Source organism: Denticeps clupeoides, chromosome 20 (genome assembly GCF_900700375.1).
Source record: "Denticeps clupeoides chromosome 20, fDenClu1.1, whole genome shotgun sequence".
Taxonomy (NCBI): Eukaryota; Metazoa; Chordata; class Actinopteri; order Clupeiformes; family Denticipitidae; genus Denticeps; species Denticeps clupeoides.
Window position 1 is genome coordinate 12,584,238 of NC_041726.1, and position 23,151 is coordinate 12,607,388.

Below are 23,151 nucleotides of genomic sequence, written 5' to 3' on the forward strand. Positions count from 1 at the left end.
TTTGCTTGCGACATGCTTCCAATGCCACATGGCTGTCTGTAACTAATCTGTTTGCTAATTACAGGTTTAACCAGCCTAAGCTGAACTTTGTGTATTTTTGAGCAGCTTGTTACTTTGCATTTGCATCTTATATCTGCAGCAAAATGTTTAATCCCTACATATTAGTTCAATAAAGCAATTGCACTGCATTGTATTTAAAAACAAAGGTGTTTAAACCTCTTATGCTTGACTTCTTATGAGCTTACTTATACCATGTGAAAGTGAAGTGATTGTCATTGTGAAACAGCACAGCACACGTTGGCACAACGAAATGTGTCCTCTGCTTTTAACAACATCAACAACATTTTATTTCTTATATAGCCCATAATCACACACAGTATTTCTCAATGGGCTTTTAACCATCACCCTTGGTGAGCAGTGGCCAGCCATGACAGGTGCCCAGAGAGCAGTGAGTGGGGACGTTGATTCGCTCAGTGGCACCTTGACTACTTGGGATTCAAAACGGCAACCTTCTGATTATGAGGCGGCTTCCTTAAACGCTAGGCCACCACTGCCCCCTTTTATGTGTATTAATTGCACTTCATTCTGTATCTGCGACAGTACTTAGTAGCCATCTTATGTTTAACTCTTACATTGGAGAAGTTTTAGGTAGAGCCCTCAGCTTTTTGTGGTAGCATGTGCTTTGGGTTCATCTTTTAAACAAGCCATTCTAATTCTTTCTCTAACTGTAGTAATTACAACCGCATTTTTGGATATATTTCTTTAAACCAGAGTCTTTTTTTTTTTTACATGGTACTTTCAGGCTTGGCCTGGTGGTGGTGGTGGAGACAACTGTTTTCTCTCAAGTTCATAATTTTCCATTTCTTATCTACGTTTGTCAGTCTCGTGCCTCACCTTCTTTCTCCTCGCAGCACCTTCCTGTTCAGCTTGAAGCTTGGAATTATTATTTTTTATTTTTTTTAAATAATAGCAGGCTCCAATAAATATTACTTAATAAATATTACATTGCTGCTGTAATAAATCCATAATCAAAACTTAACAATAGATTTCCATTTTGGTTTATTGGGGCCTGTTATTATGTGAACATTGTTTTGGCTTTAACCCTGGCCTTCCCCTACCCCCTTCCCCATCCTTCCTCCCACCCCGCCCCCAACTCTTCCTCCCCTTCTGCATACCTCACTTCAGTCTTCACCCCCCTCACATGCACAGGGGCCGAAGACCATGGAGGCGAGTGCAACAGCGCCCCCTTCGCTCTGCAGCTCCCTCCCCACCACCACAGCAGTCAGCCAGTCCCTTAAACTCCACTTCCGGCTGCAGCTGCGGCTGGAGCGCCTCCCACCCTGTGTGGTGCAGGCGGCCGAGGCCGGCCTATGGACACAGGTGGAGTCCTTCCTCCACCAAAATAAGGACGACCACAAGGAGTGTAACAAGGAGGAGGGGGAGATGCCGAAAGAGCTGAAGGTGGGCACACAAGGCGCTGCCTCCAGTGCTCATCTCCCCTGTCTTCCTCATTCCCAGAGCTCCATGGAGCACACGCAGCCAAGCCTCCTGGCTGCACTGGCCAACGGCTTCCCACACCAAGGGGCGCAGAGCCGGCAGCCAGCGCACAGGATCCGAGTCGACTTCAAGGCAAGTTATTGTATAATTTTATCATGTTTTTTTTTTTATTATTATTATTATTATTTTTTTTTTTTTTTTAATTTAACAAAATACATAAAGTGCACAGGTCAAATTATATAGTTACATGTGTATAGAATTGGAATTAGCCTACATTTTAAAATGCAAACCTTCCTGTTTACTATGATCACCTGCTTCTTTGCTTCTATTGGATTTAATACTGAAGGGCCATTTTAATTGTTCACTTTGTTTCCATTATTAATCCCTGTAGATAATTCTGAATATACTAACACATGTAGTTTAAAAAGTGCCTCCTGTGTGACTAGAGAGAGGGATGTAATTAATCTGTGATTTTTAGATGGACCGGAAGTAGTAAATGTGCCTGTTTAGGAAGTGATGAAATTTGAATGATGTCCTTGATCAGCATGATTGGCTAAAAAAATTTTAAATTTTCCCATCAGGAAGAGTGCAGCATCCAGAATGTGTGGCTGATGGGAGGTCTGAGCATTCTGACCTCAGTACCCATTACATCTCCATGTGTGTGTCTCCTCTGTGGCAGCAAAGGACAGCATGAGGTCTGTACCTCTCACTCACTCACTCACTCACAGATCAATCCGGCAAGGTGACTGAGAGCAGTCCGGCAGAAGCAAAAAGGCCAAACTGGCCCCCCAGGGGGGAAGTTGTGGCCTAGTGGTTAAAGCGGCCCCGTAATCAGAAGGTTGCCGGTTAGGATCCCAATCCGCCAAGGTGCCACTGAGGAAAGCACCGTCCCCACACACTGCTCCCCTGGCACCTGTCATGGCTGCCCACTGCTCATTAAGAGTGATTGTGAAAATCAGAGGACACATTTCGTTGTGTCACCATGGGCTGTGCTGTGTATCACAATGACAATCGCTTCACTTTCACACTCACACACACATCAATACAGTGAAAATGTCTATTTTAAACATATGCTTGACTTTAAAATTAGTTTGTATGCTTTATTTAATGCTTTGACTTCTCTGTTCATGTTTTGGTCTACAGATGATCTACTGCCAGATCTGCTGTGAGCCCTTCCACACCTTTTGCCTGATGGCTGAAGAGCGCCCCCAGGGGGAGAACAAGGAGAACTGGTGCTGCAGACGCTGCAAATTCTGCAATGTTTGTGGGCGCAAGAGCAAGCACTCAAAGGTGCATGTGATATCAATTGATTTACTTATGTGTATGGGTATTTACATAAACTACAAAAATCACTACTGACCTTTTAATTTGCATAAATAATTGTAAATCTGAGTTCTCTTGCTCATCCAACATCACCTGTCTTTTTCACTTAGTCTTTTAACCTGACTGGTTACCGTGTGTATGCATAGAGTTGTATACATTTATAAATTACCAATCCATGTACCAATGTTTTATGTATTTATTTTATTTTTTTAAACAGCCTGTGCTGCAGTGCAAACGATGTTTGTTTTGCTACCACCCATCATGTTTAGGACCCACCTACCCTCAACCTGTCAGATGCAACATACCCTGGGTGAGTACACTTTCTCCACAGTATTCTGATCATCACTGATTCAGCCTCTTAAAGCACGAGATCATTAAACACTTGTTCATGGATAGAAATGAGCAGGTAGCGGAATTATTGTGAAGCAAATGATTGAGCGTGCATTCGTGAGTGTGTTTTGTGAGACATGCTGCGTTTGCGGTCTGTGCAGATCTGCATGACATGCATACGATGTAAGAGCTGCGGTGTTACTCCAGGAAAATCCTCAGACATGGCCTGGAACCACACACAGGACCTCTGCCCTGACTGCAGCATGCTGCAAAAGAAAGGTCGAATCTTCTTGGAATGTACAGATTTGTTCTGTGATAAAATACTGAAATAAATTAATGTATTTAATGCATTTTTGATGCATCAACGTGTTTAATTGTTTGTAAAATTAAATCTAGAAGTTTGAAATTATTTCATAATCCAAAAGAGGGTGATAGCAAAATTGTGCTGCTCTTTCCCCATAGGTCACTTTTGCACCATTTGCTTGAAGTGTTACGATGAAGAAGACTATGACAGCCAGATGATCCAGTGTGCTAACTGTGCCCACTGGGTTCATGCAAAGTGTGAGGGGCTTTTGAGTGAGTGGTCTTCAGGGCTCTCTTGTTTTAAATTTTTTTTTTTTTTTTTTAAAGTATTCATAAACAGACATTTTTTTTTTTTTGGTTCTAACTCCTCTTACCTTTTTTCCTTCAGATGATCAGTATGAGATCCTGTCCAACTTGCCTGAGGACAGTGTGGTGTACACCTGTAAGCCGTGCAGTCAGTCAAGGCAGAGCTTGTGGAGGGAAGGGGTGCAGATGGAGCTGAACTCGAGACTTGGAACAGTTCTGGCATCTCTGCTCAGCTCCAACCTCACCCGGCACCTGCTTGTCTGTGCTGAGGTACCGACATGACAGTACCATTCAAGTTTGTGGTCTCTTAGAAACTGCAGCACAGCACATGGTGCACACAGTGAAATGTTTCCTCTGCGTTTAACCATCACCCTAAGTGACTTGGGAGCCGTGTGTGGGGATGGTACTTTGATCACGGGGAGCTTAGTGGCACCTTGCCATTTTGGGCTTTGAACCTCCAAATTTCTTTACCACCTCCACAGTCATTGACAATGTATGAAATAAAGTAGCTGCACCCTGCTTTGCTGCCCACTTGTTCTGATATTGCTAGTGTGAAGAACAGTTTTATTACTTTAATCAGTGTAACTGTGTTCAGCTGTAATATACAGTGCATCCGGAAAGTATTCACAGCACATCACTTTTTCCACATTTTGTTATGTTACAGCTTTAGTAATAATTTTTTTCCCCCTCACAATTTTACACAAAACATATTTTAATGACTGTGAAAAAAGTTTACTTGAGGTTTCCACAGCTTTTGCTCAGTACTTTGTCGATGCAATTTTGGCAGCACTTAAAAGCATTTTGAATAAAAATAATATAAAATTTGTGTATGAAATGTATGTGTATGTAGTATTCATTTCTTTTTTCCTCAATGTAGTGTGAGTCTCATCCCGATCGGGTCCTGGAGCAGCAGTCGGTCTGTGACCTGACTTTTGTCAATCAGAAGTTTGAACAGGGACTCTACAGCTCACTGGTAAGACCATTTCCTTTGTGGCACATTGCTGACCTGCTTTTCGACCTGTAGACCATTGTGTTTGCAGAATCGGATATAACATTGCTTTTATTTGACCTCCAGATGTATCAGAGATGTACAGTATATCTTCCATTTCTCACATGTGACTTCAGTCAACAGTTGTTCTAAATCCACATCCTATTCTGTATATACCATCAGACATCATTTATGGAGGATGTCTCTATGGTGATAACGAAGCATCTGAAAGAAGAGGAGTTCCTCCTGGAGGAACACCAACGTACAGAGCAGGCCAAGTCATACTATATGAAGGTGAGATGCTCTGCCGTACTTGGGTTCAAAAGCTCTCGGTGAAGAAGTTAAGGACTTTCATCCTTTTAATGAACAGAATTGTGTGTTTTTAACATCATGCTTCTACATACAGCAGCAGTGTATTTTCCTTACTATATTAATTTTTCCAATCAGGTCCTGAAAGAAGCATTCAAGTGGCTCAAAGTGGGGGAAATTCACACCAAAGAATTCCCACGGTGTGTGGTTTTATTCACATGAATGCATTATGTATGTTTGTCTAGCCACCGCCAACCCTTTCACTCACTTTTGCTCATGTATTGTCATTTAATGTGCTTTAATGTGTTGTCTTTAATTCACACATTGAATTTTAATATTATATTTTATAAATCTGTACACTTTATTCTGTAGCCATATTATCTCTAATCATTGTAAAATGTATATAGTGGACGTGACTGCTGTGTTTTATACATATGCACATATACATTTATATTTATGTAAATATATAAATCATTTGTTCTTCTTTTTTTTGTGTGTGTGCCTTAATGGGTTTTAAGACCATCAATTAATGCTTTATGTAATCTTGGCTCCTGTTTGTGTCCTTGCAGTGAAATGCTCCCAGATGCAGTCCTCCCCCCTTCATCTGAGCACAGTTATGCCAAGTGGCTTGAACGGGAGGGTGGCAGAATGACCTTAGGTGAAATCCACACCAATTCAAAAGGTACTACAAACCAATAGAATCCTCTGCTCAAATGTCATTGACCTTTGAACTCGACTGTAGCTTGTATCTTGTTTTGCATTAAACACTAAAGCAGTTTTGAATGCAGGCAGCTTAAAGGGCGGTGATAGGCAGTGTGCCCTCTGTCAGAAGTTTGGAGATGCCAAGCCAAATGTGAGTCTTCTATTATCAGAGATTCTAATTAAACATGATGAGTGTGACTATATGCAACAAACCAGTAAATACTAACTTGAATTTTATTATTATTGTTCCTTTAAGGATGCAGGCAGGTTACTGTACCTTGGACAGGATGAGTGGGCACATATCAACTGCTGCTTGTGGTCTGCAGAAGTCCTGGAAGACAAAGGCGCTCTAATGCATGTGCACAGTGCTGTCACTAGGGGGCGTTTCATGGTGAGAGTCGTCTCCTCCACCTTCTGGGTCCTGCTGCTTAACATCTACACGTCTCTGCATTACACAGCATAGTGAATATTTTTTACATTTTTTCAGCGCTGTGAACGTTGTGGCTACGCTGGTGCAACCGTGGGCTGTTGTCTCAGTTCCTGTCAGAGTAATTATCACTTCATGTGTGCCCGGGCCCGTGACTGTGTCTTCCAAATAGATAGAAAGGTTTACTGTCACAAACACCGCTATCTCATCCATGCCAAGGTGAGTGTCTTTAACTTGATTTCAATTTAATTTAAATGCAATATAGTATTATAATTTTGATTAAGTGTAATAAAGTTAGAATAGTATAATGCAGTGTAAAAAAAACAAACAAACACTAATGAGATTATAATTGGCTCTTATGTAGACAGTATCTGGAAATGGATTTGAAGTTCTCCGTCGGGTCTACGTGGACTTTGAAGGAATCAACTTGCGTAGGAAGTTCCTGACAGGCCTGGAGCCGGAATCTATAAATGTGGTGATAGGTGAGGTTTTTGGACTGAAAATAACTTTGATGCTGTGGGCCGTTTTCATTAACATTCCAAAATGAAAACGATTAAATAGATGAATGGTTTCTGAACGTGGTCCTTCATGGCAGTGATTCCTTAAAAAAAAATTTTTTCCCTTCCCGTCTCTCCATTTTCAGGTTCCTTGCAAATCCATAAACTAGGATTTCTGACAAGTGTGTCAGCAAATTCAGGAAAACTGTTTCCTATAGGTTACCAGTAAGTACTTATCCAGTTGTAAAAAAAGAATAACAAGCCCCCCCAGTTAAATATTTCAGTAAGAGTAGGATTTATCCTGTGTCTCTTTTCAGGAGTTCCCGGTGGTACTGGAGCACTGTTGATCCTCAGAAGCGGTGCAGGTATACCTGTAAAGTTACTGAAGTCCGGCCATCACCTTCCAAGAAGTCTTCAGTGGACAGCCAAGTCCAGGGACAGAACCGTACTATCATTCACAGTCCCAATCCCCACAAAGGTTTGCATTTATAGCATTTATCAGACGCCCTTATCCAGAGCGACTTACAATCAGTAGTTACAGAGACAGTCCCCCTGGAGCAACTTGGGGTTAAGTGTCTTGCTAAGGGACACAATGGTAGTAAGTGGGATTCGAACTCGGGTCTTCTGGTTCATAGGCGATTGTGTTACCCACTAGGCTACTACCACCTCCTTTGCCTACCTACATATTTTATTAAAAAAAAGGAATCAGCAATTTGTTTGACCCTTTATTACACCCTGTGGTGTTATATCGAGAATTAAGCATTGTATTGTGTTCTACCAAGATTGCAGGACCAGGACAATAAAAAAATTTGGGCTACAAAACTTTTATAATGCACAATAAATTTTTTTGGAATATTGCTATTTAAGGATGTTATTTATTAAGAGGAATTATTTTTATATCAGTAGACAGATCAGAGGATGAACCAATTTCCCGTACGGTTGAGGCGACACCCAATACACCATCTCCCAATTCCAAACAAGATCCTGGGCACCGAACCGCAGGTTATCATGCCAGGAAACCAGTGGGAGGGTCATCTAGACCCCTGCCTTCCCCAGGTAAGCTGCTCATGTCTGGCTTGTAGGATCCATCTTGGGAATACAGATCTGGCCTTATTTAATAATCATGCTCCAATCTTTCAGGGAACATGGGATTGAAATCCCACCACATCCTGACTGTCAGTGACCTGGACGAGACTCGGCGCCCGCGTCGACTATGCAGTACCACTCGGCTCACCTCTCCTCCCAAACTTCTATCTTCTGGGCCGCTAGCACCGCGTCCGGCAGCCGCTCGGCATCCTAGGTGTCTCCCGTTCAGCAACTCTCTCTCACCAGTCAGCGCTTCTGAACCCCCTCGGAGGGGAAGCTGCAATTCCCAGTCCATTTCTCCTCCCCATGCTACCTCAGGACTGTCTCCCCTGCCGAGGGTTCATTCCGGCCCTCCCGCCACCCTCCCAATGTCACCGAGGGCACAGCAGCCTTTCATGACCACCCAGCCACAGTCTGCAGAGTGTGCCTCTCCTAAAGGGCAGGACGCTTTGTTGACCCCTAACAGGTCGCCAATTGAGCGGAGCTATGATGATCCAATTCCTCTAATCCCAGACCAGGATGTTCCCTCAGCTCAGTTTGGTGCGGACACGGAGGAGGCCGTTGCGTCTGTGCTGAATGCAAAACTGGACTTTGATGAGGAGCTCCTGAACGAGACTGTAGATTTACACTGTAGAACAAGTGGGACTCTTGAAGTTTCTGAAGGAAATGTTCATCATATGGACTCACCAGCAGCAACCAGAGGTATAACATGCCCTCATGGGGACACACATAAAGTAGAGATCAGTGACTCTGAAGATGATATGGACCATTACATAAAGTTCTCACAAACTGTGGTTGTGTGTGAACCGTCCAGTGACCCAGCACAAGCAGGGCTCCCTCACCACTGTAACTCAGGGACCATCTCGCAGCTGGACGGAGCAGACAATGGCTCTGAGAGCGAAGCTGGAGAAGATGATGCTCAGGGAAAAGGAACGGCTCGCCAGAATCTGGATGAAGAGCCGTTGCTGGGTGACCCATGCAACGGGAAGCCGTCGTCGGGATCCGGGGAACTGAACTCTGCTTCTGAAGCTGAGGGATCGGTGCTGCAAGGGACCAAAGAGATGGAGATGCAAGATCTAACTTTGGCACCCGTGGTCTTCGACACGATCACTGATCTGGTGCAGGAGGAGGTCCCACTGGACGGCGAACAGCCGGCAGGGGCCGAAGACAACATCTTACTCGACCGGGCTTCTTTCGTGTCCGCAGATGATGGTACTGTGGTCTGTTTGAACGGCCCCGCCCAGAGCAGCCTAGACAATAGAGACTCGTCATCAACTGACTCGACGGGAATGGAGGAGGACGTGGCCACTCCCGTCACCACGCCTACACTCGCCGTCGCATCCGAAAAGCCCAGCGTCACCATCCCCCCGAAGGTCCACATCATTAAAATGCCGCCCACAAAAAAAACCAGGACCACATTTTTCCCGCACATTCAACCGCAGAATAAAATAATTAGGCTGTCGGTGCCGGTTAATACCACAGTGCCGGTCTCCGTGCCAGTCAGTCACGCCAACACTTCATCTGCCTTTACCTTACGCACCATACCACTGAAAACCTCCGCCCCATGTTTGGTCAATGGATTCGGTCCTTTGCCCTCGAATCAAGGTGCAAAGGTTCGCCCGATTGCAATTCGTCTCGCAGCTCCCAAAGCCACGTCGAACCAGCAGTCGGCAAACGTGACACATGCTGCTGCCGCCGCGGCTTGTGGTGGCCTTCCAGCACCGCAGATCCTGTTGGTGAATCGACTGGGACAGATCCTTGTGAGAGACCCAAAGAACAATACTTATCAGCGGCCCAACATGTCGCCACCCTATAACAACATAAGTCAGATCGCCAAGGTCATCCACAGTGGGCACATGCTGCCCCGGCAGGTCCCAAAGATTCTAATGACCCCAGTGACGCTGCAGCAGACCGGGGCAGCTCAGAGTCGGGCCGCCACTACTCATCTCATCTCTTACACCAACAGCGGCAGCAACAGAATCGCGTCCGCTGCTAACGTTTGGGTACGGCAAGCGCCGGTGGCAAATTCAGACAATGCAGCTCTGAAAATGGGTGGCGTTAAAATAAAGAATGTCACCAAAGCGTCCTCGCCACTGACCGGATGTAGCCAGGAAGGCATGGCTCAGGCCATAATCGACAAAGCGATGGCCAGTCATCGTAACGCTCCCACTGGGCCGAGCCCATCTCTTCAGCAACCTCTCTTCAACAAGCGGACTTCCCCAGAGCACATTGCTGCTCTGCCTGCCATCTTGTCTCGGTCACACCCCCAGGTGCGGGTCAAAAGGGTGTCCTCTGCCTCCGAACGGGTGGGAGTGAAAAAATGCAAGGCCGACTTTGTGGAACAACCACCGCTGCCGCCACAACCTACTTCTGAAGCTGATCTCAGGTCAGTAGAGCTGTAAATTAAACAAAAGGTCTGGAAAAAAACAAATTTTTAGTCTGTAATTATTTCTGACAGGCAGAAAATGAACATTGTTCATTGTTCAGGTTGTCCATTTTCTGTTCATGGATTAAGACTAATCCTAGACTTAATGAAAGGAAAACATAATTGAAAATCTTTTTTAGTCCAGGATTTAGTAGCTGAACGTGAACCAGAACACACTTTCACAGCTAGTGCCTCATTTAGACAGTGCATGACTTTCATCTTCACCCGCGTTTGTGCTGAACACTGCAATGCGCAAAATAAAGTTCTGAAGGTACAGAATGTTGAAATGTGTGTTCATTTTACAGGTTTTTATTCATATAAATCAGCATCTTCTCTTCCTGTTTTTCTAGGTATAGTGGTGTTCGAATGAAAACCCCAACTGTAAAGGGCATCCTAGACCTCGACCAGCAAAATCTCAGTGCTGAACAGCAGTTACTTGAGAGCAAAAGGTCATTGTTTTTATCTATTTATTATTTATTAACATTTTATTATAGCCTAATGGTTTGATTCAGAATGTAAATGTGGCTAAAGCCTTGATTCCTTCTATCTGTATAGGGTTATACAAAAGGAATTCAGACCTGTTGTCCCTGAAAATGTCAGCAGCGGCCAAGAGAAACCGCATGTGTGGGTTAGCTCTCGACACGGCGACCTCACTGACTGGGGGCCGTATTCAGGTAGGTCAGCCCTCACCTTGTGCTCACATTACCAACGACATTGCAAAAGCAAAATGCCGCCTGTACTGTCAATGCATACAAAGGACAAAGTATTAATGGTCCGACTGGTTGGCTGGTTTTATTTGAAGGGTTAAGTTCAGACGACGAGTCCACACCACCTAAACAGACCAATGAAAAGTCCGTTTCCAAGGACCAGCCCCACTTGCGCTTTGAGATCACCAGCGACGATGGCTTCAGTGTGGAGGCGGACAGTATAGAAGGTCTGAATTCTTATCAATTCTTTTCAAAGCGGTACATGTGTAAGGGCCATGGTACTTCAGCCAATCTAAATAGTTTTCTTTTTTCTTTTATTTATTAACAGTGGCATGGCGGGCGGTCATTGATGCCGTTCAGGAGGCCCGATCAGGCTGTCACCTGAAACAGCTGCCCCTGGGTATAGTCAGTGGTGCAAGGATGCTGGGCGTCCTCCACGATGCTGTCATGTACCTGCTGGAACAGCTAGAGGGCGCTGCCCAGTGCCAGCAGCACCGCTTCCGCTTCCATCTGCACGAGAAGCATGAAGAGGAGCTGCCTGTTAACCCCAATGGCTGTGCCCGCGCTGAAATCTACGAGCGGTAAGATGCGCAGCCAGTAATAGTTAGTATACCATGTAATATGCACTGTTCTCTAAATAAGTTTTTTAAAAAAAAATTTAAATATAAAACTCTTTTGCAGGAAATCAACCTTCGACATGTTTAACTTCCTGGCCTCTCAGCATAGGAAACTCCCTGATATGACACCATGTGATGAGGAGGAGGATGACATGACCCTGAAGTCAACCAGGTATTTTCAACACTGGAACATTTGGGGACCTTATTTAGTACGGGGTAGATGGTTTTACACACAACGTCATGTACATCCACAGACGAGCAACTAGTACAGAGCTGCCGATGGCCATGCGTTTCAGACACCTGGAGAAGGCGTCGAAAGAAGCTGTGGGAGTTTACAGGTATTTACCTCTTTATGGAGATGGAGTGACAGACTTCATTTGTTGTCCACAGTCATGAAGCCCTGATTGGGCTGATTCACTAGTACTCTGTATACTGCAGCACACTTGCAGGGATGAGAAAATACTAATTCACTGTAAAATAAAAAAAGATTGTGATCGCACGGTTTCTACAAACAGTGCAGTGTACAGGAAATGAAATATGGCCAAGGAAGAAATGCCTGTACAGTTCCTGACTGCTGCAAAATCCTCTAGTTGTCTGTAAAGCATTCATCGTCTTATCTCTTAACTGAGGCGATTTTCCTGAACTAGTAACTACCTTTCGCTTCCCAGGTCCTTAATCCATGGCCGCGGTTTGTTCTGCAAGAGGAACATTGAGGCTGGAGAGATGGTGATTGAGTACGCTGGCAACGTCATCCGCTCTGTTCTGACGGACAAACGCGAGAAATACTACGACGGCAAGGTGGGCTCTGGATCCAGGGTTATTTGCCCCAGTAGTCCTATCTCCCTTAACTTGTGTCTTACTCTCCACTTTCAGGGCATTGGCTGCTATATGTTCCGCATTGACGACTTTGACGTGGTAGACGCGACCATGCACGGCAATGCGGCCCGTTTCATCAACCATTCCTGCGAGCCCAACTGCTACTCGCGCGTCATCCATGTTGAGGGCCAGAAGCACATAGTCATCTTCGCCCTGCGCAAGATCTACCGCGGCGAGGAACTCACCTACGATTACAAATTTCCCATAGAAGACGCCAGCAACAAACTGGGGTGCAACTGCGGCGCCCGTCGCTGCCGTCGCTTCCTTAACTAAGGAGCTTGTCGTGAAAAGGGAAGTGTTGGATAGCTGTGGTCCTCCCTGACTGCAAGTCGTGGTGCTTGAGGCAAAGTATTCAACAGACGTGTTACAGTAGAGCTGGTATGAAACTCCATTACCTTTGATGAAGCAGTGTTTTCTGGATATGGCTTCATTAGGTAACACCAGCATGTGGGTTTTTTTTTTTTTTTTTTTTTTTTATAAAACACAACAATGACCTTGGGTTTAGGCAGTATCAGCAAGTTCAGGGTCCACTCAGCTCAATTTATTTATTTGAAAACTGACTTGACCGTATTATTTCTCATGCAGCGTTAACTTGGGTCCCCATTTTTGATATATGGACTGTTCTGGTCATACTATCTGATGTTTTGCTTGTGTTCTTTACCTTCTCCAGAAAAGCCCTTATAGCAGCGTTGTAACCCTGTGTTCTCGAATGCTTTGTAATTTTAATTTCTGCTCGTCTCGTTTCCTGTGTAGAGTGTCGTGTTTTCTTTACAGGCAGTCATTCTGAAATCCTATGGATTGTAAACCTGAGACTAAAAGCTAACCCAGAGCTCAAACATAGGTTTGAGCGTGATGGGTACCTGTAGTAGTGCAACTACTGAATTGGAAAGGGCCTGCAGTAGGGTTCCCGAATTAGCACCTTATCCAAGACGTGTTGAAATGTAGATGTATATAGCAAAAATAATAATAATAATTAATAAAATGCAAATTTGTAGAGCAGCTATATTTTTATTGTGAAGTTCTGGATGATGACCGTTGACTGCTTCTGGTGATGTGTGTTCAAATTTTTATTTTACAGAAGTGCTTAAGCTATCCAAGGTTTTTTAAGAGTGCCCCCCCCAAATCTCCTGCTGTACAGGCCCTTCTTGAAGAATTTGGACACAACTTATGATCGCAGTAGCTTTCAACTTTGATCTTTGTACAGAATTTTGTTTATGCCAGAAGTCTATGTCTTTCTGAAGGAACTCTTTTTAGGTTTCTGAGTGAAATAGTGAGCTGAATTCCCTACAAATGTTTTAAAAGTACTTTTTTTATGTATATTAATGTATATTCATTCATTTGAAATTCAAATTTAAAATCCTCCAGATCGGTCCCAAAATCCTTCATTTGTCAAGTGTTCATTCGTATCTGGAGTGTGTTGACCAAGTCATATTATGAACTAAACCCGCATAAGATTTACATGGATTTCTCACCCGGCATTTTAAACCACAGTGGCCACTTCATCTCCCGTTTTGAGGGTCATCTACCTCACCTGTGAGAAGAGTCGAACGTCAGTCTCAGTTTCAACTTGTTCAACTTGTGTTTTTTTTTTTTTTTTTAATGGTGTTCCGACGCTTAATCCATGATTACATGAAGACATTCTCCCACTGAAGTGTACATAGTGTTGTACAAATGTTTCTAATCCTGTTCAGTTTTTTTATGCTTTTTTATTTTTATTTATAATACAATCCTAATAAAGATGTTGATGTTTGAAGATGCGGACTGTGACGTACCTACTGAAACTGTAAAGCCATACAAATGAATTACGTGTAGTGTGTAGAAAAGTGTGAACAAATATAATCCTTAACATTGCCATTTCAGTTCAGTGAAAACTACAACTCTGCTTTAGACTGCTGAGTGCATATTATTTACATCCTACACATTTAATCATATAAAAATGCCTCAAAAGCTGCCATATTATTTATCAATTGCTACCATGCCATTGAAAGCCTGTCCAAAGAAAATGTCTTTGAATTTTAAATACAATTTATGGACCACAACTTTTCACGAAGCATCTACTGTTATCTCATTTTAATTTACGTTTGCACCAATATTGTGCTGATTCTTGGTGGCACACTTAACTCTGACCTTTTAGAATTAGAATAATAACCTTGAAGTTAGCGCTGTATTTTCTTGATTTAGCTGAAGAGCACAGCATTGTAGTACGTTCTCCTAAATAATTACTGAATAGATAACTGAAGTGACAATCATGAATAGGAAGAATGTGGATGTGTGATGTGTTCGTTTTGACTATATGCAGATTCCTTAGCCTAATGTTTGTACAGCAGCATAGACTTTTTTTAAGGTTTGGAATTTTGACTGATAACATTTTAGACCTCTCCCAACAGTCTAGGATATCCTTAATTTCATTCTTGTCAGAACACATTTGACTAAGACACGTTAAATATCTCAAATGTAATTACAGATTAAACCATGATTTGATTTAAATATATGGCTTTTTTTTTTTTTCCCTTTTTTTTTTTTTTTTTTTTTTTTTTTTTTTAAAGGAGCGAGAGACTACAGCACCCACCACACGTTACAAGACAAATACTAAATAAAATATATACTATCATGAATCAGCTTTTTTGAAGAACAATCCATAAATATTCAGATTTCCAACAGATGCTATTTAATTCCCAGCATGTCCTTATGGACCCTTTTTTTCATACTGGTATTGTGCTGAAACTAGATTTTTTTTCTAGTTTCTTAGTTGAAAAGCCACCAATAATCAGTGGGCAAAATGAATGACTGGTGTGATCTTAACTATCTGAATATCTTAGAGACTTTAATTCATTATTTCAAATGCACACACACTTCACTCGCTTTCTGCATTGAGCTTTTATACTGAACAGCTTGGTTAGTGGTAATGCAAAGAACATAAAAGGTACGGCCGCACGGGAAGCAGCGTGTTGGGACGGTGCTTTCCTCAGTGGCACCTTGGTGCTTCAGGATTCAAACCGGCAACCTGTAAAAAAAAAAAGTGATGGTATATTATGAGTGGTATGCATGGTATATTTTCAGTATAGGGCTGATTATGAACAACCTATGAGCGTTTGCTGTCTTCACTGCTGCTCTTGCCGTTTGTAGGTCCATTGTACTTGTATGTAACGATGAAGGTTACAAGTCTACAAACGGATGTTGTTGAAATTGATAGAGCTTGTAATTCCATCTAATACTGATATTCAGAGCAATAAAAAAAATATTGAAAGATGGCATTGCTTTATGCCATACTGGTACACAAACCATTACTAGCTTTTGTTAAAATAAAAGAGAAAAGAAAATGTCTGCAGTTTGCAAAGGTTTGAACTGCATAGACCTTTGAGATAGTGTGTGTGTGTGTGTGGGGTGAAGGGGTGGATTGTTACCCACTCTCATGTGATTCCTCAGAGGAGGCCAGTGACCCCCTATCATTTGTTAGTGGAACATTCTGGGAAATCTGGGACAGAACTTTGGACAGCTAAATGATAAATTGCTAAATTATCCTGCCAATGCTGTGAGGAACCTTAAAAATAGTATAGTATCAAAACTATAAATAAATATATTGTATACATATATAATAAATATAATGTATACAACTACATTTTATTTGAATGAGATCTTTGAAACCAGTTTGTACCAGTAGCATCAACCCTGGCACCTCCTCTGCAGTGGCATAACATGATAGTGACATGTTGTATTTTTTTAACCAGTACATTTGAAACTACAAAATGAAACATTTGTGGAACTGGATATCAGTTACTTTATTGTAATGATTTTATTTCAGTCTTCTACTGTGCATATTTTCATATTTATACAGACAGACAGGTCAATAAAAGCACTTCAAAGCTCTTCATCTCTAACCTTCATATACAGTGACACTATTGTTGTTTATTCTGAAAATAGGATTCTTGGCATTAAATAATCTGACTTTATAATAAAATTAAAAACTTGCAAATATAGCAGAGAAGGTTTTACATTCTTATAAGAGGAAGCTAAATTTCCTTCAGGATAATCTATCTGTCTGTATCTAAATGTACATAATTGTTACAAATTTGTCCATATGTTTGAAAGATGTTAATAAATACCCCATTTGGATTGTAATTTTGTGTTTTCTTTTATTATTGTTGTAAATATTGCCTCCATGTCAGAACATATCCATGGTGTCTAAACAGCTTTTTTGCACCAAGCAAAAACTGCTGCTCATTGCAATTTTTTCCCAGCTCTAAGCAATCCTCAGTAACCCCAGTGGACTTGCCCTACACAAGCAGATTTGTGTTTATTAGACAACATCCAGTCGCTTTTTTTTGTTAGCCTCTGTGTGTACAGAGTTTGCATGCTCTCCCCATGTGGGTTTCCTCTGGGTCCTCCAGTTTCCTTCTGTCATCCAAAGGCATGTACCCCACATGGACTCTGAATTGTCCGTAGGTGTAAGGGTGTGTCCCGGAATGGGCTTCGGAAGCTGCAATCCCATGTAAGAGTGAGTGACAGAAATAAATGCACCGATGGTTTTAAATTTATTCAGTTGTCTGTGAGAGTTTATTTACTTTGGGACAGTAGAAAAGAGAAAGCTCGTAATCACTACAACAGCTACAACCCCTATAACTGATGAGACGTGCCTTGTGTCAGGCTGGGACAATACCATCACCAATGGGGTGATGGTATTTGTGTATTTTTTTCCATCTAAATATGTCGGAAAGGTGGAAGTCTAGACAAAAAGGGAATACTGGCATATGGTGTTTTAAATGAGCCAGACTTTCATTGTTAGTAAAAGCACAGCTCATTTGCGCTTTTTTCCTTTTTACTAAAATAAATGAAACACAAATTTGTTTGTGTTACTTAAGTTTATGATGAATTATGTTAAAATGGGTTTCATGTGCCAGGCCATACTTGCCCTCATACCTACAAAGTCACGAGTGTGAACCTGGGCCCTGGCGTTTGTTACCCACTCCTGGAATCAGGTCTGGGGTTCGGGTTTGCAGGCAAGGGCCTGCTTGCCAGGTGACCCACATAGCCCTGCCGGGTAATGTGAGCTAAGACTGTGGGGTCACCACCCCCAGGATGAGTGATGGGTCACAGGTGGGATGCCACCCAAGTGGCAGGCATTTGAACCAAGGGCCTCAGGAAAAGGCACTGCTTTTACATTTACATTTACCTTTACAGCATTTATCAGATTATCATATCCAGAGCGACTTACAATCAGTATATACCGCCCCTGGAGACACTCAGGGTTAAGTGTCTTGCTGAGGGTCTTCTGGTTCTGGTTCAGAGGCGAGTGTATTACCCACTAGGCTACTACTACCCCTTTTAGATACATGGAACATTACTTCGTTGCCAGGTAAGGAGCTGGGACTGCCTGAAAAGGTGCAACAGTACCGGCTAGATAGAGGACTCACTTCTACACACAGCAGAACCAAATTTATTGAAAGGGGGACATGTCTCTCCCGCTCTTGAGTTCCAGCAGGTGGCTGGTGGACGTGGAGATACTAATTCCCGAGCCGCAGGCAGGCAGCAGAGTTTAAGTCCGTTCCAGTGGACAAGAAGGATGCCTCAATCGGCTTAGAGATGCAGAAGGTGAAAACTCTTGACTGTTATTTGTGCAGATGCACCATACAGCAGTCTTGGAGACGGTGGACAGGGTACTTCAGAAGGTGCTCCACAGGCTTAATAGAAATGTGGAGTGGTGAATCTGTGTGATTCTGAGTATTCTTAGTTATTGAATGTCTGTGCAATTCATTTACTGGCCATAACAAACACCAGACAAAAGCTCATTACTGTACTTGTTTCCAGAGCTTCCTAGCTCCAAGGAGGGGAAGGTGCTACCCTGCTCAAGCTGTTCTGAGCAAGAATGGGGATGTACTGACCAACCGCAACCGTGTGATGGTGCATGAAAGAATGACTTTCCAGTCTACATGTGCTTTGTGGATTTGGAGAAGGCATACAACATGTGCTTTGGAAGGTTCTGCAGGAATCTAAACCCCTATCCTCACCTATGGTCATAAACAAGATAGTGGATATACTGTAGGTGCACAAAATTAGGTTTCTTCACCGGGTGGCTGGTGTAAGGGACGTCTGGTCTGACCAGTTCAGCCTGCTGACACCTTATCTGGACAAGCAGGTGAAAACTAAACTGAAAATGGTGGTATTAGCCTAGAAGTCAGAACACCACAAAGTCACAGGTTCAAAACCCACTTACTACCATTGTGTCACTGCGTAAGACACTTTACCAGAAGGACTGGTAATGAAACAATTTGGTAATGAAACAATTTAACCGATGTCCTTGTCTCTCACAGGGTGACTCTGGTGGTCCCCTGGTCTGCAGTGGAGAGCTTCAGGGCGTGATATCCTGGGGTTATGACTGTGCTGAGATCGGCCACCCCAGGGTCTATGCCAGAGTGTGTTGCTACAATAACTGGATCAGAAGCATCATGAGCAGCATCTAAAGCCCTCACATGAATCGGGTGGCGGTATTTTGAGCAGTAACGACCTGTTGCATTGTCCATTTATGTAGACTGTTTTGTACACACCATAACAGGGCACACTAGCAGATGTACCTGATAAAGTGGTCAACACAGAATTCTCAAATGTCTAGCAAGTATACAGCTTCAACTTTATGCCAAATGATATGAAATGGTGTACATTTTTACTTTACTTTACTTTTATCCAAAGCGACTTACAAGAGGAAGACGCCAGCAATTCTCATTCGGTTTCTACAGATTTTGAGTTTACAAAACGAAGAGCCCTGATAAAGCCTAACTTGACAGAAAAAGAACATGCTCGGAAATTGTGCTAGACGAAAAAAATATATACACTTATATTTTGTGTAGTGTGTGTGCATGTGTTAGTGTTAGACTCTTCTGAAATACTTTCTGAACAAGTGGGTTTTCAACTGCTTCTTAAAGGTGGTGGTAGTCTCGGCTAGCCAGGGACAACAACGGAGAACAGAGTTGATTGGGATCAGAAGAGGGAATTTTCAGTCTCATTTCATTTGCAGATCTGAGAGGGCGTGCAGGAGTGTAGCTGGCTAGTAGTGTGTTGATATAAGAGGGTGCACGTCCATTTACAGCCCTGTATGGAGCATCAAGGATTTAAACTCTATGCGAGCAGCTACCGGGAGCCAGTGGATAGAGGTGAGAAGAGGCATGACATGGGTATGTTTCAGCTGGTTGAAGATGAGGCGGGCTGCCACATTTTGGACCATCTGGAGTGGTTTTATGGTGACTGCAGAGGCTCCAGCCAGGAGAGAGTTACAATAGTAGAGTTTAGAGATGACCATTACCTAGCCTGTTGTGAAAGAAAAGGCCTAATCTTCCAAATGTCGTAGAGAGTAAACCTGCAGGATCGCAGCAATGTGATGGTTCAGACTCATTTTGTCGTAAATCCAAACTCCAAGGCTTTTTGCAGATGCTGTGGGTGTTAACAGCGAGCCAATTAGAATTGAGAGGTTTTGCTGAGGGGAGTTGTTGCCCGGAAAGATCAGAATCTTAGGTTTGGATAGGTTCAGTTGGAGGTGCCACTCAGACATTCATGCCGATATGTCCGAGAGACAGGCCAAGATTTTTGTCGCAATAGTGGCATCTTCTGGTGGGAAAGACAAATAGAGCTGGGTATCATCAGCGTAAGAGTGATAAGAGAAGCCATGTGATGATGTGATGGATGATGTGACCAAGTGAGCGAGTGTATATTGAGAATAGAAGGGGGCCAAGGACAGAGCCTTGTGGAACCCCTGTGGTTACCCTAGAGAGGACAGATGTCTCACCTCCCCATGATACCTTGAAAGACCTGTCTTGAGGATAAGAGGTGAACCAATTTAGTACGGTTCCTGTAATTCCTAACACACTCTGGCATAGACCCTGGGGTGTACATCTTAAGGTTGAAACATAAATCTAACTACGGCTGTGGGAATGTAAACAGCGGACAGCAGGTGTGGAGACCTTCACTTCTGCCAGAGCGGTTGTAAGTGACCACACATAAATGCATTAGACATGGTGAATTCTACACATGGTGTTGTGCTGCAGTGTTTCATAATCACTTCACTATTATGTGATATTTAGAATAAGTGGCATATTTGCAAGTGAAGTTAAGCAGAGACACAATATAAAGGGTAAGAGGAATAAGGGATCATATGAGACCCATCACCCCAAATTAGTGTGTGTTGAAATGACGACTCCTAAGGGCAAAGCCTGCTATTGCCAGGGCATGACAATGCTATTTTACAATACAAAGGGCTTGTCCATCTTCCATCGGTGTTCATTTTGCACTCCAGTATCAGCACCCATCCTCCAACCTGAGGTTCACCACAATGTCAATGAATAGACACTTTTTCTGTGACACAACCCAGGAAAATTGTTTTGTGACATAATGAGTAATGAGCTTGGATTGCAATATTACCAATCCATGAAATGTGCTTTATTTGGAAGCACCCAACGCCTTCTCCTTTCGACAGGTGTGAGACTTCAGCCCAGCAGCAGCAGTAAGCAGTCCCACCGAGGACCTCACGTTCCCTTCCCGAGTACACAAAGACGCTGAAGTTAGCTCATTATTCACAGCTCCTTATACAAATTGTCTGTTCCACCTTAAACACTGCAGGCTTTTATACTAGTTGTTTTACTTGGAAACGTCCATATTCATCATCAGGGCAGCAAAAACTAAAAAATTGACAATGCCTGTGATGCCACCGCCCATGTCGCTCGTCCATGTCGCCCATATCAAAAACTGCCACTGACTGTTTTACATTATATTGTCACTTGTGTACTGTGGACCAGCTTCGCTTTTAGAAGGTTTCCTTCCATGGACCATGGTAATGCACAGTTCAGTACCAAACCTGCACTGACACCTTTTGTGACAAAAGAAGTTTGGGTGGTATCTATCTGGTAAATGTCTGATAAAGCTCATTGAGCCCATTGTAATTCTGAACCATATTTCTACAGCAAAAAGTATGCATATTATATGGGAAATTGTTAAGAATTAACCATTGTCCATTGTGACTATATAAAACTATTTATATAAAACTAAGTGTAGTTTTTTGGAAATAGCTACATTGTACAGCCGACTGGTAATTTAAACCAGGCTGTACGTGTACTTGCACTCCAAATCTTTGATTTTTCTGCTTCCTCATCCATGAGCCAATAGGTTGTCCTGTCCTTGGGTGGGTGTGAAGAGAGGAACACTTTGTCTGCATTAGGACCGAAGGGCCTTTAATGGGATCACACACCTCTGCCGTAAATGCAGTTAGGTGATGCAGAGGGAGGGGATGTGGAAGAGCGGGATGAAGGGAACAAAGGAGGAGTGTGCGAGTGAGTGGGGGCCACTAAACGAAGGTGACTGTCAATTCAGCATGCATTTCCGACGACCTCCAATGACCCCAACTCCCTCTCTCAGCACTTTGCTGCTCTGCACTCCTCCACTCATTTACAAATTCACGCATGTCACCTACACTGGCAATGCCAGGACTTTAGAGTATAAAGCTTAACTTTACTAATTTATTAAGTTGTATCTAACTGTAATAATCTAGTTATCAAATATGCAGCAAAATGTCTAACTGGCAAACAAAAAGCCTGTTCATCGTTACACGCCCTTAAATGTATTTATTTATACAAATACATTAATAAGAGGGAATTCCATCTACTAATTACTTCATTTGCAGCAACACTGCATTAAGTGTCTTTACTATTGAAGCATTAGTCCATTAGTCCAAACGAGACTCAGTATTTCAGTGGTTTTCCATTGGTCTTTGGGACCCAACAGACCGGCAATTGAACTCGGCAAAATGTGTGAAGGAAATGTTGCTGATTCCCAGTCAGTGCTCTGTGTTCCAGATGAAATGCGGTGGTCTATGGTGGACCACCACAGCACCACAAAAGTTGTCGGCTGTCCGGTGTCCTGCCGTCTGGAGCGACTGCAGGCGTTTCTCAAGTTTGCATCATACCGCAGGAAATGCATCATTATCTTCCCCACACCAGCACTCGCTCCACATGCTGACCAAGAGAGAGCATCTTCCCCTGAGGAGGGCCGAGACCGCAATAATAAACCAACAACAACAAAAAAACCTCAAACATGCCTTGCACACAAATTACCTTACCCAACACTTTTTTTTTTATAACCAATGAGGCAACACCTGAGACATCCTTCTCACTCCGAGTGTCACAGTGCCCGTTCTGTGACTGTTGTAAAAGGGACAGGCTAAGTTAAATAGACACGTCTGACCGAACAAATTTGCATTGTGTGCATTTAACTATAATACTTATGTAACTGTACTGCACTGAAACACCTCAAACACACAGCTCCTCGATCCCCTTTTTAACCAATTATGCAGCATGTCAGGGCACATTGTCATGTTATAAGAGGTCACTGCCTTCAGGGAATATCGTTTGCATGAACTTTTTTAACATTGTGGGCTACCATGGCCCTGTGTCAGATCAGACAGCATGGGCCCTCCCTTGTGCATCAGTGAGCTTTGGCCACCTGTGCAACAGGGCCCATGCTGTTGCCACTCTTGGTGGGAGCCTGACACCTGCAGATCAAGAACATCCCACAAGTTTTGGAATAGTTTGTCACTCAGATCCTTACTTTTGCCCATCAGCTTCAACGACAAGATGTTCACTAGGTGCCAATCGGTTACCATTTACTGGCAGTGCCACTGTACCATAAGAAATGACCCGTCAGTGGTCGTAATATTAGACACTCAGCGCCCTCTAGCGGTAGTGCAGTTTTACTAGAACGGTGGCAAGTGGGCTTTGAACC

The 23,151-nt window shown here is 43.1% G+C and overlaps 1 protein-coding gene across 3 annotated transcripts in view; it reads left to right on the plus strand.

Annotated features, from left to right (window-relative positions):
* kmt2ba (lysine (K)-specific methyltransferase 2Ba) overlaps positions 1-14,146 on the plus strand; it is a 28,862-nt gene extending 14,716 nt beyond the window's left edge. For 2 of the 3 annotated variants that reach the window (XM_028963667.1, XM_028963668.1), the window contains exons 11-37: positions 1,210-1,629; positions 2,079-2,192; positions 2,641-2,787; positions 3,038-3,130; positions 3,312-3,429; positions 3,613-3,726; positions 3,842-4,029; positions 4,637-4,732; positions 4,931-5,041; positions 5,195-5,256; positions 5,626-5,738; positions 5,845-5,909; positions 6,015-6,149; positions 6,246-6,404; positions 6,550-6,667; positions 6,829-6,907; positions 7,000-7,160; positions 7,586-7,738; positions 7,823-10,154; positions 10,544-10,642; positions 10,749-10,867; positions 10,996-11,127; positions 11,229-11,481; positions 11,582-11,689; positions 11,772-11,855; positions 12,186-12,315; positions 12,391-14,146. In XM_028963667.1, the coding sequence (XP_028819500.1) occupies positions 1,210-1,629; positions 2,079-2,192; positions 2,641-2,787; positions 3,038-3,130; positions 3,312-3,429; positions 3,613-3,726; positions 3,842-4,029; positions 4,637-4,732; positions 4,931-5,041; positions 5,195-5,256; positions 5,626-5,738; positions 5,845-5,909; positions 6,015-6,149; positions 6,246-6,404; positions 6,550-6,667; positions 6,829-6,907; positions 7,000-7,160; positions 7,586-7,738; positions 7,823-10,154; positions 10,544-10,642; positions 10,749-10,867; positions 10,996-11,127; positions 11,229-11,481; positions 11,582-11,689; positions 11,772-11,855; positions 12,186-12,315; positions 12,391-12,666 (5,979 nt within the window). In that variant the 3' untranslated portion in view covers positions 12,667-14,146. The remainder of the gene's footprint in view (positions 1-1,209; positions 1,630-2,078; positions 2,193-2,640; positions 2,788-3,037; positions 3,131-3,311; positions 3,430-3,612; positions 3,727-3,841; positions 4,030-4,636; positions 4,733-4,930; positions 5,042-5,194; positions 5,257-5,625; positions 5,739-5,844; positions 5,910-6,014; positions 6,150-6,245; positions 6,405-6,549; positions 6,668-6,828; positions 6,908-6,999; positions 7,161-7,585; positions 7,739-7,822; positions 10,155-10,543; positions 10,643-10,748; positions 10,868-10,995; positions 11,128-11,228; positions 11,482-11,581; positions 11,690-11,771; positions 11,856-12,185; positions 12,316-12,390) is intronic. The other variant, XM_028963669.1, reaches the window with a different exon arrangement.
* The last annotated feature ends 9,005 nt before the right edge of the window (positions 14,147-23,151 follow it).